Source organism: Lissotriton helveticus, chromosome 10 (assembly GCF_964261635.1).
Source record: "Lissotriton helveticus chromosome 10, aLisHel1.1, whole genome shotgun sequence".
Taxonomy (NCBI): Eukaryota; Metazoa; Chordata; class Amphibia; order Caudata; family Salamandridae; genus Lissotriton; species Lissotriton helveticus.
The window spans coordinates 197758542-197776810 of NC_136071.1; the positions used below are offsets into that span (position 1 = coordinate 197758542).

General features: G+C 45.1%; 1 protein-coding gene across 2 annotated transcripts in view; it reads right to left on the bottom strand.

The window, feature by feature from the left end:
• The window catches only part of VPS35L (VPS35 endosomal protein sorting factor like), a 479692-nt gene that overhangs the window by 177859 nt on the left and 283564 nt on the right, over nt 1–18269 (bottom strand). For both annotated transcript variants that reach the window (XM_078665104.1, XM_078665105.1), the window contains exon 24: nt 14397–14495. In XM_078665104.1, coding sequence (XP_078521230.1) covers nt 14397–14495 — 99 coding nt within the window. The remainder of the gene's footprint in view (nt 1–14396; nt 14496–18269) is intronic.

The window sequence follows — 18269 nt, forward strand, 5'->3', positions numbered from 1 at the left end:
ATTGGCTGCCTAGTACTATTCAGGTAGAATAAGCATAGCCTTGTGCATCCTTTAAAACTACACAGCTGATCTATGTTACCAGCTCCGCAGTGAGGTTATCACTTTTTGTTAGTTCCTTGATTGGCTGACTATTGCATCTATGTATCTCACAAGCAGACTGGAAAGAATGAGCAGCTTCAAGGTTTGTCCAAAATCGCAGATTCCTTGCCTTTAATATACATGGTGTTGAAAGTGGGGAGCAGGATTAAGGATTTTAATATTGCCCACACCCAGGAAATTGCCTGCGTTTAAAATCTGGACTTGAAAGGGTTTTGCACTTTTTTTTATACTATTATTGTAACAAGTTATGATATGCCTCCTTCATGAGAGCAATATGATTCGGCAATTGAAACAAACCTGCGACAACCACTCCAAGCTATCTGAACAAAAATAGGGCTACCCCATATCCCAATGAGGAACCTGGGAAAATTCATCAGAAAGAAAACAATGGTTCTTTCAAAGTGATTTAGCTGCATTCCTCATGTGACAGCAGTTGGGTGGAACGCCAATGTCGCAGGACACAGATCTTGGCAGCCGCGAGGGCGGGAACAAGAAGGCGGCGGCAGCAGCAGGCATGGTGGGTCAGCTGGGGGAGATCAGCCAGATCATTGAGAAGAAGTAGTGGCGGGGACACATCCATAGACTCCAAGAGCGTAGACCCCCACTGTTGTCCAGAAGGGGCGTATGGCGGGACAGTCCAGTAAGAAATGGACAATATCACAGGGCACATAAGCGCATCACCAGCTGGCAGAGTGAGGGAGCAAACCTGTTGCTTGAAGCCATACTGGGGTCTAGTGCCAGCCCTGAATGATCTCAAAAAGACCCTGCCCCCTTATATTATTTTTCTTTTAAAACTTCAAGACAGAGGACTTAGTCCCGGAGTTTTGTAATGGCTGCCAGCCAAACTTTTCTCATGTTGCTGGCAGCCAATCACTGCGCTGATCCCATGGGAGCCAGACTTGGAGTCTAGAGGCATGCAGTGTGGTAGCAGCAAATAAGAACTGGGTTATGTTAAATGACCCGGAGGAGCAACTATTTTCCTTTCTACTGCACAGTCTATCCGCTTCTTTACTTTCAACATTTGCATGTCGATCCATCTTCAACTTTAAAAAAACACTTATGTGTGAACATTTCTTTGGACGGGTTTCCAATAGAAAAAAAATACTGTTCAAAATATGTGTCTACTCATTGTCAGTACTTTTAATTGCAGAACAACCAAGGGTGATTGAGGTTATTAGTGTTCCCTTGCTACTCGATCTGAGATGGACAGTGGGCTTCCTAAGCATCCTTAGCTCTTGCGGTATCTGTTGAAGGGGCATAGTTCACAGAAAGTGGATTGAGATTGATTCAGGATACAGTACAGTCTAATTATCATAGACGCAATGTAAATGTTGAGGTTGATGTTTTGAAATTTAGAAAAAGACAACACGTTGATACAACAAAAGATATGTACAAAGTAACAAATAACAAATCTGGGTCGCTGGATCTACACACAGTGTATAGGTTCTGGAGCACTAAATGGTTGAAAAACTGGAATCTTTCTGAAAAATAAAACTGAAAGGCAGCATAAAGTAGCCGCAGTGAAACAGGTGCCATGGTACCACACCATCGTGAAATGATTTTTAAATATGTATCTATTACAACCGCTAATCAGATTTATACACCATGTTCTAAAATGGAGGATAGCAATACCCCAACCACAATCCATAAAGGTCCACACACTTCTGTTTAATGTTTGTGTGATGCTTGAGCGAAGTTCCAGCTTACATGCGAAGCTCTTGACAGTTGAGCAGCAGGCCACGCCAATCAGAGTCAGGGCATCATTCCTGTTTAAAATACTCACCAATCCGGTTTTAGAAACATTTTCCTCCTCACAGGAGCCTCTGGGAAGGAAGTCCCTTGCCTTCTCTCCAGAATGGACTTTGGTGATTCATGCCTATTCGCATATGCCCTTGTACAAATTACAGGAGCCTGGTCTCACTGCAAACCCCGTGTATCCCTCTTAGTAGTGGATATAAAGAGTAGGAGAAGAGAAAGTGGGACATGGGGCTGTCCTTTTTGTTTCGCACTTTGCGGCAGCCTTCCTTGATCCTCCACTCACTATTTCGAGCAAACCAATGTGCACAGTCATTCAGGAGTGACACTAAGGGCAGGCACACTAAAGACATTTGCAAGCCATCTTCCCTACGCACACATTCTGATGTTCACAATCACTATATTGTAAACACAAAGAGGCTCAATTTACTAAAGCCAATGGACTTAACTTAGAAAGGGAGCCCCAAAAGTATACTCGCAGGGTCTAGCTACCGCACCCCAAAACACTAGAATGCTGCTACTAGTCAGGGCCTAAGTGGTAGGACGGAATTGGGATGGTGGATCATCCAATATAGCATCTCGCAGAACTTAGAAAACAGAGGGAGTGTCCAGGGGAGACCTACCACGGCAGTGTGAGGGGTCCCTCAGCTCCCTGCAAATTGCCTCATAAATTAAAAAATTCAGAGATCAACAACAACCAATATAAGTGGTGGAGGTGTTACAGCAGGTGATTGGGGACTTAGCCTCCCCTCATGAGAAAAATAGAGCATATTTCTTGTAAGAAAAGGTTTCACCCTTAAGAACACACTCTTATTGTAAGGCTGCTTATTTCAGTGGGGGTCTGTGCAATTTATGTTGCAGAGAACTTAGTCCACCAATCGCTGTAACTTCCATGTTATGCAGTCACGCCTATAGCATGCGTTTTACTCCTCTCAAATTGGTGCCATGATACACAGGTTGCTGTGCACCATGTAAAGAGAAAAGAGTAGGACAGAATTACATCTACACAAAGTTGAGCCACAATGGACCAATTACTTTTGGAGGGCTAAAATCGGAAAAGTTGTTTTATGTATTGTATTAATCTCATCTGTTTTCAGTTTCTGTCGCTGTGTTAGACAGACATATCAAAGTTTCTTTCGAACATCAACATGTATTGCATATGTCAGCACTTTATTCCAGACCTATGCAATTTGAAAGTTTCCTAACTTTGCCAGAGGGAACTTCGATTGACCTAAAGAAGTCAAAGATTTCAAGGCCTGCTTCAAAAGAACTCCAATGCGTACCACCAGATCCCTTGTCCTGAAATACGTGTTTTACTTTCTGCGGTCATTGACAAAGAGAGGTATATTGGGCCCTGTTGGACATAGGGGAAATTTAATCTGATTCATACATCAGGCACTTTGCTGTCTGTATGCAATCCAACTACAATACTTTAAATCCTTTCATCAACTGCCAAGGCAAGCAATTGTCCAAACACTTGCATGTACGGCATGCTGTCAGCTGTTTAGAACACTGCCCAACACAGTATGGTATGCAGAGACGTTTTCTCTATTCAAGAAGAATCTGGCAGCTAATTGTACCCTTCAGTCTTGCAATCTGCCCATGAACATATAGCAACCTCAATTCAATTCAATTCAAATGATCTTTATTCGGAGTTTAGTACATCCATAAAAGTACATACAGAATGAAAATGCATTTTAAAAACAGATTAAAAACACATATATAGAAAAAAAATTAAAAACAGATTATCCAATGGGGTTTAGGCAGCATGTATAACGTAAAGTGCAATGTGCATAATATATGAAGTACAAACTGCATAATAGAGGAAGAGCATTAATCTATTTGTAAGCATAATCTCAAAATTCAATTTATATTCTCCCACAGCGATTATTTAATTCAGAGCACGTATACAATTAAATCTGTAGTCAATTTATAGCAACCTATATAAACCTTCATGTTAAAACAGGTTTTGCACTCTGACCTAACAACTCATATGCGAGTAGTAAATTGATTTCACATGACAAACTTTATGAAAAATCTTTGTGTCCTGAGAAAGCTCAAGGAAGTGAATAACAGACTGGAAGGAAAGTACCAGGAAGACTTCATCCAAGAGTCTCTAAGCTACCATAGTTAGCTTAGGGCTAAGGTTCTGAACGCGAAAGCAATATAAAAGATGGCCCAAATCTGTTCATACAGTGTGTGTTGGCCTGCAGGGAACGCTGTGAACCCTTGAAAGGACTCATAGCTCCCCGGTGAAGATAGAGCCATAAGCCTGTGGGAGAATCCGGGTGGGTCCTGACCTCGCTTGGCCTTGTGACGTGCGTTGCAGTATAACTGGGGCCCGGCACGACACACGCCTTGCACTGATCCACAGAGGGTGAAGGACAGGATGGCGAGAGCGGCCCAGAACAACAAAATAGTTAATTACACCCACGCTATCCCTATGGCGGAGAGGCCGGGTGATGGACTTAGTGAGAGACATGGAGACTCCGGCTGCAGCGCAGACCGCCTGAGACCCATCACTGTTAGATTTGCTGGAGGCCATTAAGAGTTAACAAGCGGAAACGGTCACAAAAATGGACTTTCTAACTTTCTTAGAACTGACCTCCGCAAGGTGGCGAAACACGTAACGAACACAGAAGGTAATATAGAACTGCAACGGGAGTTTACCACACTGCGAGAAACAGTGTCCTCCTTGCAGAAGTAAACGGTGAGACAGTAGGAACGTTTTGAAGACTCTGAGGAGAAATCCAGGAGGAATAAATTGTGATAAAAAGGATTTTCCGAAAAAGCACAGGGCCAGTAGGCGGAAAGCTTCCTTGAGGGCTAGCTTACCAAACTTATGCACCTGCAGAAACTATCAAAATTCTTTATAATCGAAAGGGCTCACTAAGCGCTGGTCCCTTTGCTGCTCGGGTGCTCTGCCATGGACATCATCGCTAGCCTGTTTAACTTCAATCAATCAATCAATCAATCAATCATGCCATTTGTATAGCGCACTACTCACTCGGGAGGGTCTCAAAGCGCTTGGGGGGAGGGGTATGCTACTGCTCGAACAGCCAGGTCTTGAGTTGTTTCCTGAAGGCGAGATGGTCCTGGGTCAGCCGAAGGTGGATGGGGAGGGAGTTCCAAGTCTTGGCAGCCAGGTAAGAGAAGGATCTTCCTCCGGCGGTGGCTCTTCGGATGCGTGGTACGGCTGCGAGGGCGAGGCTGGTGGACCGTAGCTGGCGGGTGGGCGTGTAGAAGGTCAGGCGGTCGTTGAGGTACTTGGGGCCCAGGTCGTGGAGAGACTTGTGTGCGTGGGTGAGGAGCCGGAACGTGATCCTCTTGTCGACGGGGAGCCAGTGTAGGTTCCTCAGGTGGCTGGAGATGTGGCTGCGTCGGGGGACATCCAGGATGAGTCGGGCGGAGGCGTTCTGGGTGCGCTGGAGTCTTTTCTGTAGCTTGGCTGTGGTTCCGGCGTAGAGGGCGTTTCCGTAGTCCAGTCGGCTGGTGACGAGTGCCTGGGTGACAGTCTTCCTGGTCTCGGTCGGGATCCAGCGGAAGATCTTGCGAAGCATACGCAGGGTGTTGAAGCACGATGAGGAGACGGCGTTGACTTGTCTGGTCATCAAGAGGGGGGGGTCCAGGATGAAGCCCAGGTTGCGTGCGTGGTCGGTTGGCTTGGGTGCAATGCAATCTTGCAGCATGTGCGCACGGATAGGCCACCGACCTTTGAGGGGCGCCCCATAGCTGTCTCCCCAGACTACACCCAGAGAGTCCAGAACCAGCGCAAAACATTAATGGATGTTAAAGATTGAGAGACCATAACTTGCGCTACAGCCTAATGTTTCCAAAAAACTAAGAGTGGTGCATGAAGGGAAGATGCACGAAGGGAAGGTGCACTTCTTGGCAGGCAGGGCAACTGACTGGGTGGATACTTTGACTGGAGTTCCATCCCTGAGATGGACAAAATCAGGAGCGACTTCCCCTGCGACACAGACACTCAGCCCATTTGTGGAGCAGGTCTAGGAGAGGCAGACAGTCGGAGGCGGGAATTTGAGCGTGAGAGCATGCTAACAGACATTACAAGTAGTAGTTGCCAAGGGGGAATTAAGAATCCTAGGGAAGGAATGACCTCGGGTAAAGGATTGGCAGGACTTGAGAGCCAAAAAAATCAGTGCAATTTAAGTTAAGCTACTGGCAGAAAGAAACCTAGTTCCATACTTGGATATATATTTCCAAATCGACGGTTTAGGTATGAATTATTAAGAATTGGTATTAATCCATGGGTAACAAATGAGAGAATAAAAATGGAAATGATCCATCCTGATGGAAAATGTACTTGTGAATTGGGTACAAAATGTGATACTCTGCATATATTAGTGGACTGTTTAAAAGAACTACCATTGCGAAACTGATTCTATGCCCCATCTTTTTAAAATATGGAATCGAGAATCGTGCCAAAGCCATAGAAGTTCTTGTTGATATGTGTAATCGTGATATTGCAATAGCTATTGGAAGGTATATGACTGCAGTAATGCTTGGAGATATAAAATGTATTACGCACTTGGGTAATTAATAATCAAAAGCCATAATGTGAAATGAAGGATAATATCAATGGAGTAGGAGTTTAGTTTGATTCTGGTAGAAGACATGAAAAATCCCTGCTGGAAGGTTAATGTTTATTGACTATGAAGTGTAATGCGTCTAATTTAAATTTTATATGAAATATGGCAATGATGTTATGTTTAAATTGGACTTTTTAACGGATTATTGTTTTAACTAAAATTGTTTGCGAAATTATTTATACTAGAGTTATATATAAACTGATATATTTTTTCACTGTTTAAAGACCAATGGTCCAGGCATGATCGCTAAACTCCAGACCGAAGTAGCTCAATTCATTTGGCAAGGCAAGAAACCGTGTATGAAGACCTTAAGCCACCTTCCTCCGGATGCCGTAGGCCTGGGAATACTGGACATCCACCTCTGCTATCAGGCAGGGCGCCTATGCTACCTAGTGGAGTGGGGGCATCCTGAGACTGAAAAGCATTGGCTCATCCAGGACAGGGCAGTTGTTGGCTCATCTCTCTGGAAGGTTCCCTTCCTACCAAAAGCTCATAGACCACCAAATCTATATCTCTCACCAGTCACACGGGTGACTATGATAGCTTGGGACGATGGACTAACCAATTTCCCATCCCCGGTGCACCCCCCCCCACCTATTGGATAATCCAGATTTCTCCCCAGGGGTTTGGAGGGTTGAGGTACGTGGAATGGCGACAATCGGCTTCTCATTCCATGGGTCACTTCTGCTACACTGAGGGCATATTCTCCTTTCCCCAGATGCGCGAAGAATATGGACTCCTGGAATCTGAAAGACTCCACTACCTTCAACTCAGACACTGGATCACACCCCCCCAAAATAGCCATAATGCTCAACCTCACCTCACGCAATACGAGAAATGGCTCCTTGCCAAAACATCGGATAAAAGCCTCATATCTAAACTATATGCTCTCTTACTTCAAACTAATAGGCACACACATAAAGTGGGACGGGCGAGGTGGGGGGGGGAACTTGGACGGACCCTGAGTGATAAGGAATGGGAGGACATCTCATATAGGGCTCGCCAAACAGCTAGCAGCAACGCCCTCACGGAAACACTCACTAAAATTGCTACACAGTGGTACTATACCACTGGTAAGGCTCCACAGGAACAAGCCCACAGCTAAGCGCACACTGCTGGCGAGGCTGCGGGGGAAAGAGGGCCTTGAGGCACACATTGTGGGAATGCCCACAGCTTCAACAATACTGGTCACAACTCATAGATGACTTAGCTAGACATTTGGATACTCAACTCCCGCGCTTCTCTGCCTACATACTGCTTGGTCTTCCAAACCCACTCACATACCCCTGAAATCTAAACACGGTTGTCAGATGGGTATGGCACTGGGGACAGCCACTCAAAATATCCTCAGCCTCTGGGGCACTTCCAAAACTCCCACACACACAACATGCACACACAGCCTGTGACACATTCTAGGTATGGAGAAGATAACTATGTCCCTGGCTGGGAAGGCAACAATTTGGGGACTCATGGAGCCCATATGTGTCACTATTCTCTCAGGAATTTCAGGAATTAACATGCCCAAGATATCTTCGATTCTTACGCTTATCATAGGTGACTCCGCCAGCGGCAACTTTAGATCTTTGAATGCAGCTAAGTTTGTGCAAAATGTCCCTATGTGCGGGAGAGGGGGGATACTTTTGGGGAGGTGGGCAGGGTTCTGCCAGCACAAAATTAGTACTTTACGCTTAGCAACACCGAAGAATGTTTTCTCTTGGTGAAGGTAAATCTAGGAGGGGGTATGGGGTTGCCTGACTGTCGATATGCATTTTATGATACTTTGGGCTGGCAATAGGGACGAAGGGTTCGTACGCTGGGGAGGCTGATCTGAGGAATTGCCTTGTGGCCACCATAGTGGGCTGGTCTCAAGTGAAGCTATTAGTAGTTTGCTGTTTGTATTTTTGGTTTGATAAGTTTACACAACACTAGGAAGGTTGTGCAACACACCAGTTTTTGCACTGCCTAGTAATTTAAAAGTGCAAGTTTTCGTTACAGCCCATGGGGTAGGGGGAGTTACAAGGGGATCAAGATTTGTTCCTATTGTTGGTTAGGTGAAATGACAGCTGCTCATATGGATGGAGGCTATGGTGTGTGATGTGATTGGGGCCCGACGATCTGCAGTAGCGGAGCGTGCCCAGATGCCCAGATTTCTGGTTGGCTGACTGGAGAGTGAATGTTGGTGAGGAAGGTATTTAAATTTCCAACGTGGAATGTCAGAGGATTGGTACAGTTGGAAAAACGGCCCAGAGTACACTCTTACCTCAAACGATACTGGGTCTCCATTGAATTCTTACAAGAGACTCATGTATGGGGGGATTGTATCCTGAGTCTCCACAGGAGGTGGAGGGGACACCATATGCAACATCATACTATGGCTATGCCCGGGGTGCTCTGATATGGGTGGCTCCTGGAGTGCCTTTCCATCATAGAGGACATGTTGTGGACCCTTAGGGCTGCTTGTTATCCTGTGGGGAGTTCTGGATGGACGAGAGATCAGCCTACTGAACATATATGCTCTTAATACTGATTGTGGTCATTTCTTGGCAGCGGTGACAGCAGCTGTTGCGCCCTACCAGACAGCAGAGGTAGTTGTAATTGTGTGATTGATGGGAGTGCTTGACTGAACCGCCTCACAGAAACACAAAGCCACACATGACAGGACAATTGCTAGACATAATGCAGGGCTATAACCTGTTAGATATCTGAAGGGAAAAACACCCCAATTCCAGAGTATTCTCCAGCTATAACCCTGCCACAGGGACGCATAGTTGTATAGACTGCTGTGTAGTCTCCACTGATCTGGCACAACAAGTGAGGGAGGTTTCCTACTTAGCACGTTACTTATCTGACCACTCCTGGTGTCCCTGGAGAGAGGGGGCACTCGCCTTGTGGTGTCTTCATAGAGCTTTCATGCATAGGTGCTGGCGGACCCACCATTCAGGGCCACAATGCAAGAGGAAATGTCCCATTATTTTCATGAAAACTGGGGCAGATTTGAGTAGCCGAGCCCAGGACTGGGACATGATAAAAGTAATAAATGGGGGGAATCTGTTTTAAGACGTCATACGGGGCCCAACAAGAGCAAATGGTGCAAAGGGGTCCGGAATGCTTATTATAGAGCGGGAGCTCCCCTGAAGACTGGCAGCGAACCTGTAGGGAACTATTAGCAGACTCGAGAAATACACGTATAGGGTACACTGACAGCGGTTACATGCAGAGGGAGACAAGACTGGTGCTATGTTGGCCTGACTAGTGTGTCAGCAGGACTCACAGGAACCTGTACTGATGTTGCACGCCACGAATGAAGCCTTGGTCAACACCCAGCTAGCGATCAATAAAGTGTTTTGAGTCCACCTAAGTAGAGCGTATGCTGAGCGCATTGGGGAACTGAAGGATTATGGGAGGGCCTTCCTAGCAGAGACAGACCTGAGGAGAGAGCAGCCCTTGAAAAACCCATTTAGAGGGAGGAGCTTCTGGCAGCACTACATCGGCAGAAACCCGCGAAAACACCGGGAGGTGACAGAGGTGACAGACTCCCTCCTGGCTGAATTTTAACACAAATATGCAGATGATGTTGTTGAACGACTACTTCAGATCTACCAGGAAGTGTTGCAGTGGGTGCAACTGCCTGATACCATGCACAAGGCTCTCATTGTGATGGTGCTGAAACCGGGCTGGAAGAAATGTGCCGTCATATAACCCATTCACAATCCTCCACATGGACTTTGAACTACTGAGCGGACTACTAGCAACATGATTGCTCCTGTGTCTACCTATAGTATATTATAGGTATACTGTTATAGTATATAGACTGGATCTACCTGCTTTACACCGACCCAGGAGCAAGGAACCAAACAGGCAGTGTGGTGTTAGCGTACTTTCAACTGCACCAAGGTACCAGACAGGCATGTCCCTTATCACCCTGCTTTTTGCCCTGGCCATGGAGCATGGGGCAGCGCTGTTGCAACAACACTGTGTCTCTGGGGGATCCAAGTGGGCGAGACAACATACATCGTGCCCTTGTATGCAGATGACGCCCTATTGTGCGTATACAACCCTGGATAATTTGTCCCTGTGCTTTTGAGCATACTGAGGCCCTTTGGGGAGGTGTCAGGTTTCTTTGTGAACACCCATAAATCTCAACTACTGCCATTAGGAGGCCTGGCTGCAACAAGCCCTGGGGCGCATCCGGTGGTGGGGCTCCCATGGGGTCTGGAGGGGATATGATATCAGGGCATCAAGATAGCCTACACAAAACAGAAATACTTGGACCCGAATGTGGGCAGAGTGCTGGAAAGCTTCAGGGCGTCGATTCGGTTTTGGAAGGACTTCACGCTGTCGCTGATGGGCAGAGCCTCACTGGTTAAGATGGTGGAATTGCCACGGTGCTTATACACCCTGCATGTTACCTTATATGAGATCCCTAGGAAGTACTTTCTTGAATCGGATCAATTGATTGTAGACCTCCTCTGGGCTACTGAGAAAAAAAGAGGGGGGCTATCTGTTAAAGCAGACCTGGGACCAGGGAGGGATAGAATTCCTGAATATGGAGCTCTATTATCTTGCAGCTCACCCTCAACACACAATGCATTGGCTGCATGGAGGAGACAGTTGGCAGAAAAGACTTCTGAAGGGCTCTTATGGAGGCCATTCACTTCCAGGGCTGCTCAAGAGTGGAGCCTGGGTGCTGGCGGGAATGCCGGAACTGATACGACAAGTGGGCCGGTGTGGGAGCAGACAGTCATGGGGTTTCTGAGCTGCATGCCTTATGCACATGATATGCCGCTCTGGGCACTAAATCCATTTAAGACTAGTGCAGAGGTGATGTCTGTGCAGAAATAGCAGGAAGGGGTTGCGAGATCCTGGGAGATCTTTACACGATATGCCAATTTATTACACAAGACGACACAATAGCTTCATTTGCATAGGGTGTGGGTCAATATCTACAACACATCAAGATATCGGCAACGGCCCGAGAGATATGGCCAAGTTTTCTCAGCGGAGCCAATACCCTCATGTACATGGACAATGCTACTTGAACTATCTGGAGGTTGGAGACTGAAATCACATATATACCGTGCATTGAGGGAGGATCTGCATAAGGCACATGAAAATGGGAGGAAATGTTGGATGAGACCCTCTTTGTGCAAGGCTGGGAAAAGGTTCATATGGGTGTGTGTGCACCGTAAGCTCCAATGCACAATTTAAACAAATACAATACAACTAAACTCAGACGTATAACTCGCCTAGGATATTCCACAACATATATACCACATGCTCTGACCAGTGTACCAGGTGTGGTTACCCCTACTGCAAACTTTGCACATATGGCGTTACTTTGCGCCCAGCTGTTGCCTTACTGGGGAGAAGTAGTGCAAAGTTTAACTAGAGCAACTGCCTGGGAGGATCCACACGCACCTCAGGAGATACTGCTGGGACTGCTCCCTGTCCCGTTGAAAAGAAACTTAGCCTTAAGTTCCTCATGCTGGGATTGCTGCTTAAGAAGCATAGAATTGCTATAAAATGGATGGGATCACAGTCCCCCAGTTATGATGATTGATTGCGTGATATGTCTGAATAAGCAGTAGCAGAAGAAGTCAGGACGAAGCATTGGAGACCCGATGAGCACCTATTAGGTGATTTAGCGGTATGGGCACAAAAGTCAAACTTGCGAGGCACTGATACTGAAAGCTCGGAGGCCTAGCTCAAGAAGGGATACTAAATAGGTGTGATGGGTGTTCTGAGAATCGATTACCGAGAGATGAGCATATACAAAGGATGAAAGAAAACCAGGGGCTGAAGGGATATTTATGCTATCCGCTGAGGCGGAAGTTTGTGTTTGCATCAATTAGTTCCAAATAGGATAACTATGTGTCATGTTGATGTTTCTATACTATAGAACGAGTAGCAGGGATGGGGTGGGGGTGTTCGAGGTGTTGCCCAGGTAACCTGTATTGTTGTTGGGATAATATTATGCAAATACTGCTACCAAGTAGTCTTGATGTAATGTGTTAATCCTCTGCAAACCAATAAAGACTATATAAAAAAAAAGAAAAGAAAAAAGTGAAAGTAAAATGGAGGAAGAAAATATGCAATACTTTCTGGAAATAAGAAAGACAAAGGATCTCAGTGCTGAAGGCTGGTTCAAGGCTCTGCCAATTGCTCACCTTGACATGCAGATGGCTAACCATTTCCCACGCAAAGAATAAAATATAGGCCATGATGGGAAACTATATTTTTGCCTGTATCCAGCCGGACACAGGTATTTATTTTGTAGTAATTCACAAATTTAAAAAATAATGACAGTAAGGCATAATCCTGTACCGTACCAAAAAGGACCGTGTATGAAAGAATTTGGTGCACATCGTTGCCCTACGCCAAAATCTCCTCTAAAAGGTAAGGACCCTCAACGCTCATACTATCAGGCAATCGTTTTTGTCAATACTGGCGGGATCCTTAAAATCTTAGTCTGAAATATGTTCCCTCATTTTCCGGTCCCCACAGCGACTCCACACCTTAGGAGCACCAGGACTCACCCCTTCCGACAAAGCCAGACCCCTTTGGAACTCGGTGCACATCGTTGCCCCCGACATACTCTCCTCCAAAAGGTAAGGACCCTCATTTCTCAGGCTATCAATTTTAGCAATGCCAATAATGACGGGAACTTTAAAAATAAAAGTCCTAAATATGTTCCCTTATTCTCTGGTCCCCGTAGCGACTCCACACCTCTGGAGCACCAGGACTCACCCCTACCGATAGAGCCAGTCCTCTTCGGTTCGCAAGCAATAAGAAGGCGTCCAAACTCAACACGCAATCGCTAAGGTATACTATGTACTCCTTATTAACGTCCATATCACCTCCACAGTACGGCATGGGTATCTTACAACCCTTGCCCCCACTTTTCTCTTCAGCAGACGCCGCTACGAATTAAAGCAAATATAGCTACAACTCTGAGCTGCTCCCATTCGGGTAAGCACAAAACAAGCCGGCATGTTGATATTAACGCCATACGCCACTGCACAATATCTACTCCCCTTCACCTATAGGGATATGTATGCCATAAGCTATCACGATGATTCAAAACGGATGTCAACCAGACATGTGTGAATGCACCGATAGTTCACCACGCACTGAGGTCAGCAAGCCACCAGAGCACATGCGAGCTGTCCATTAGAATTCTGGATGGGAACACAGAATGCCAATGCATGGTATGCCAATTCCGAATATACTGGATAAATTATGCACAAACTTGAGCAAGTATGTCAGTCAGTCTCTTTCTCCTTTTTCTATTCATGTTTAATACAACTATTATTTGTGTGTCTTTCTCTCCTTTTATTCCCCCCCCCCCCCCCCCCCCGAAACAGGTGGCTCTGAATGTAAAATGCCAGGCAAATGTTTGTATTCTTGGTCCTGATGATGATCTCACTTAATTTTGAGTACATAGATCGAAACGTCGACTACTTTGTACTGTTTGCACAATTTAATATGTTGTATAATAGCTTTGTGTTCAACAGTTTGGCAACACTTAAGTATAATTCACTGATCTAAAAAGTGGCCAATTTTTTGCTCAGTCTTTGCCTGTAACCCTAACACTCCTTATCCTTCTTTCATTCACGGTCCTTTTTGCTACGGTACAGGATTATGCCTTACTGTCATTATTTCTTGAATTTGTGAATTACTACAAAATAAAGACCTGTGTCCGGCTGGATACAGGCAAAAATATAGTTTCCCATCATGGCCTATATTTTATTCTTTGCATGTTAATTTAAATGCAAAGGACCACTGTTTCCTCTGATAAGATTGATACCCACGGTCCTAAGCAAACTGACTGGGTTCCCTTGTTCTATTAAATAACCATTTCCCACAGCTGTATAATAAGAAGTATGAGGCTGAAAGTGCACAGTAACAGAGGAATAATAAGCATGAGCTTACGTGGATCAGCTGGATAAGAACCGGCTCCAGATTGCAGAACATTGACCTGGCCTCCACATAAAAGCTCAGCTGCTGCTCGAAGTCACGACCAAAAGAAACCTGGGTCAGGAATAGAGAAGGTAACAACATCAGATTGTGTTCGTCATAAAAGTAGAGCACTAAAATGAAACATTATAGTGCAATGACAGATGAAAGCCAAGGCTAACCAATGCAAATTCAGATTACAAATGAAAAAAAATATCCAAAGTATGCTTTGCTTCTCAAAAAACCTAACACCTAATAGCCTAAAACGTGTATGCTTAACGTAAGTGAACATAGAAACGTTATCTAAACCATTGGCATAGCAATCCAGCCCACCTCTCGTTTTGCGTCTTCTTAAAAAAACACTAGATAAAGTATTCCAAATCAAAGTGGGGGATTCGTGAGTAAGAAAAATAAACAAAAAGTGCTGTAATGGTAAAATGGACCTGCATTACAGGAAATTCTGTTGATTTTTAACCTCCATAGCCGCCCAACACATGACAATAATGCAGGTGTACTGAAGGCCTTTTTGTGGGAAATGTATGTTGTGTGTGTGATACATCCATGGGGAGCGTCAGAAACACGTAGCAATCTTTTTTGCTTTTCTACTTAATAGTGGCACCTAAAATGGAGGGAGGTGAGTTTCCCGTCCTTTTGTACCTCGGAAGGGCTACCTACCACAGAGTAACCGGTAATGAAGTGCGACAAGTTTTAACTTCCCGTTTTTTGTAGTCTTGTTTTGGGTCTCTTGTGACGAGACTCCCACTTCCACCCCACCTTAATGCTAATGTCTAACAGCCAAGAACATGGCTGGATACATCAGAGTGGAAGGCAAAAGGCAAGAATGACTAGAACTGTTCTCGCAGTTACACAACTACTATCTGACATTTGGTGCAAAGATGTGACAAAACCCCAGACCAGTAGCAAATTCATGAGTCTCAAGGATGCCACTTTCAAATGTCATCCTGATACAGGGCCATCATTCATTAGCAGTATGATTGGAGTATGTGACAGGGCCTGAGGAACAACCCAAGCAGTAAAATCCACAGCCAGCGTGCTGAGGCTTCTGCATCACAATCTACTGTCGACCAAGGAAGTTGCTGTACTCTAGGGTTGGGGTAACTACTGCAAACTCCCCTTGCAAGGTTCAGGACTAGAAACCCGGGGACTTAGCCAAGACTACCAGGATGGATTCCAGCACAAGCAAGATGCTGCTCAGAAGGAAAGAATAAACTGAAGCAGTCTTCTGCAACATGATGTAAGGACCTGCAACACTCTGCGAGGATGAGGCCTGGCAGCAATGAAGTGTCCCTGCAGCGTGGACTGAATTGTGTACCCCTGTGATGGGAAGGTGCCCTGGTCCTCAACTCTACAAGAGTTCCACTGAAGAAGCAGAGTGCCAAGAAGCGTCAAGAACTAGAAAAACCTACATGAAGAGCTACAGTGCAGATGGAAACCATTCATCAACAAAGAGGCCTGTACTAAAGAATAAATGCTCACAGTTAAGAGCAGGATTCAGCGCCCATCTTGTTTGGGTGGTGGGTTTTGTAATTGGGACTGGGAAAGGACCAAGGCTGCAAAAGCCACTACGACCTCAGGTGGTGATGGGGTTCCCTCTGTTTCTCTAGATCAACACCAACCATGAACAAGCCGGCTGGGCTGACAGAGGGGAAAGGACACTGCCATCCTTGCTTAGTAGGCCACCAGCCACACACTACACCGAGAATGGTGCTGTTCCAACACAGCAGATTATTGGTAGGGGGGGTTGACCCAGTGGAAGGTACGGGGACCTGGGTAGTTAAGTAAGTAAGGAGAAAGGGTCCCAGTAGCAATGGAACATAAAACCACACAATTGAAAAATAATCAAGAACACATGAATTGAAACCACATTGTTTACTTCACAATGGGAATGCGTATCGAATATGCAAAGATAAATACACACAATAGTAGATCACTCGTTTTGGTGGTGCCCCAAAGAGGGAAGGGGATGGGATGGTGTAGTGAAGGTGGGGAATTAGTGAGGAAGAAAGTGGCGATTTATAAGTGACAGTAAAATAAGCAATTGTCAATCGTTTGACAGAGTTACACACTATGTACAGAAAAAATAAGACACAAAATGTTCATAAGAATGTTCGAAATAAGTCATCCTCCAAGTTATCCAATAAATGTAAACAGTGGGGAATGGAGATGACACACGGAAGTAGATATCGACGTTTCGACCCTCAGGGATGCAGATATCAGTGGTTATCTTGCTGGTGGGTCTTCATCAGGATTGGAGGGACACATAACCACAGTCGTGGTATCTGCAAGACCGAATCAATTGAGCAGAGAGAACCCCTGGATGATCGTCATTGGCACCGAACGTGGTAAGGTGGTACCAGATGGGAATTGGAGTAGTGGATATCTTCGTGGTACACTTCCCGGTATCATGAAGAGGACGAATCCGGCGAAGATAATTGAAAAAGACAGTCAAGTAGCTCGACAAAGGCGGTCGGTCTTAGAAGTAATCCAACTCCGATCACGGATTGGCGTCTTAAAGGCGGTGCGGGTTACCGGGATCAGTCAGGTAGGGAAGCTCGCAGGAGGCGGTCTCCGGTCTATGAATGAATCAGTCTCGGAATGAATCCGTCTCAAGATCGCGGGTTGGCGTCGTTTTTGCAGACGCCAACCCGCGATCTTGAGACGTAATACTGACAAGACGGTCCTGCGCTTTGTGCTGTTTTTTTCGTCCATGTTTCTCTTTTTATTTCTCTTGTTTATGTATTATGTAATAGAAGCATGCTCAGGCTGGAATTGTTTTGGGCTTTTTGCGGTTCTTTTTGTTCTTTGTGTTTTTTTTTTTTCACTTCTTACTTTTACCTTTTAGTTTGACTAAGGTGAGCTAACTGTCTGCCCACGGCTTGCTTATACTAGATAGCAGTTAGTCCATTGTATTTTATTTGAACTGTCAATGTATTTATGTCTGCATTTGTTTGGTTGTCTTATATTATGCTGTGCTGTGATATATGAAAATGGTTGAAAAAACTTTTAATAAAAATATATATTTTTTAAAATGGAGTAAAATAGAGACACAGTAAGGTTAAAATGTTTATTTTAACGACGTGATCTCAAGCGCAGTATTTTAATCAACATAAGCATACATATGGATAAGAATAATACGGACAGATTGGTTACAATTCCATAAAATACAAAAGGAGGAATCATATTACAATGATAGTGCAAACAGGTGATAAAAGCGCCTATTTAAAGCATCCTCCCTATCTAGGAACTAGGTATTATAAAACTGTAGAAGGTCTCTGGAGTTGTCTTAGGGGGACCCCATTTACCTGTCCGCTCAGTAAGTGTAAATTACATTAGGATCGGTTCGTCTCTCTGCATGCCTGGATTCTTCCAAGTGTGTTCAATTCTGTGTAGTGTGCTATGATAAAGGCGTCAGAATCCTACTCGGCTTGCAGCTGCCAAATTGTTGTGTCTAGAATGTGTTACACGGACAAGCCGATAAACAGGCTCGCACGTTATAACCTTGGTGGCTCAGCACTCACTGTACAGACTGGGGACACTATGTATGTCTAGAGATGTCAAAAACAAACCTTTTCTCATGTATAGACCTTTGTGAAAGCTAACTCTGCAAAAACAACTAAGCAGTGTTGTGTGCAAAAAAGCAGCAAAAGGAAAAATGGCGTTTAAACTCCTAATAAGTCATACTAACTTAACATGCACGCAGAAAGAGGCGCCCATAAACCACACTACAGAGTCAGCCCTGCAATAATTCCAATCTACTGACTGAAAGAGACATGAGTTTGGACGGGGACTGGACTCTACTTTTAACTTCATCCAATTGTGGGCACGGTC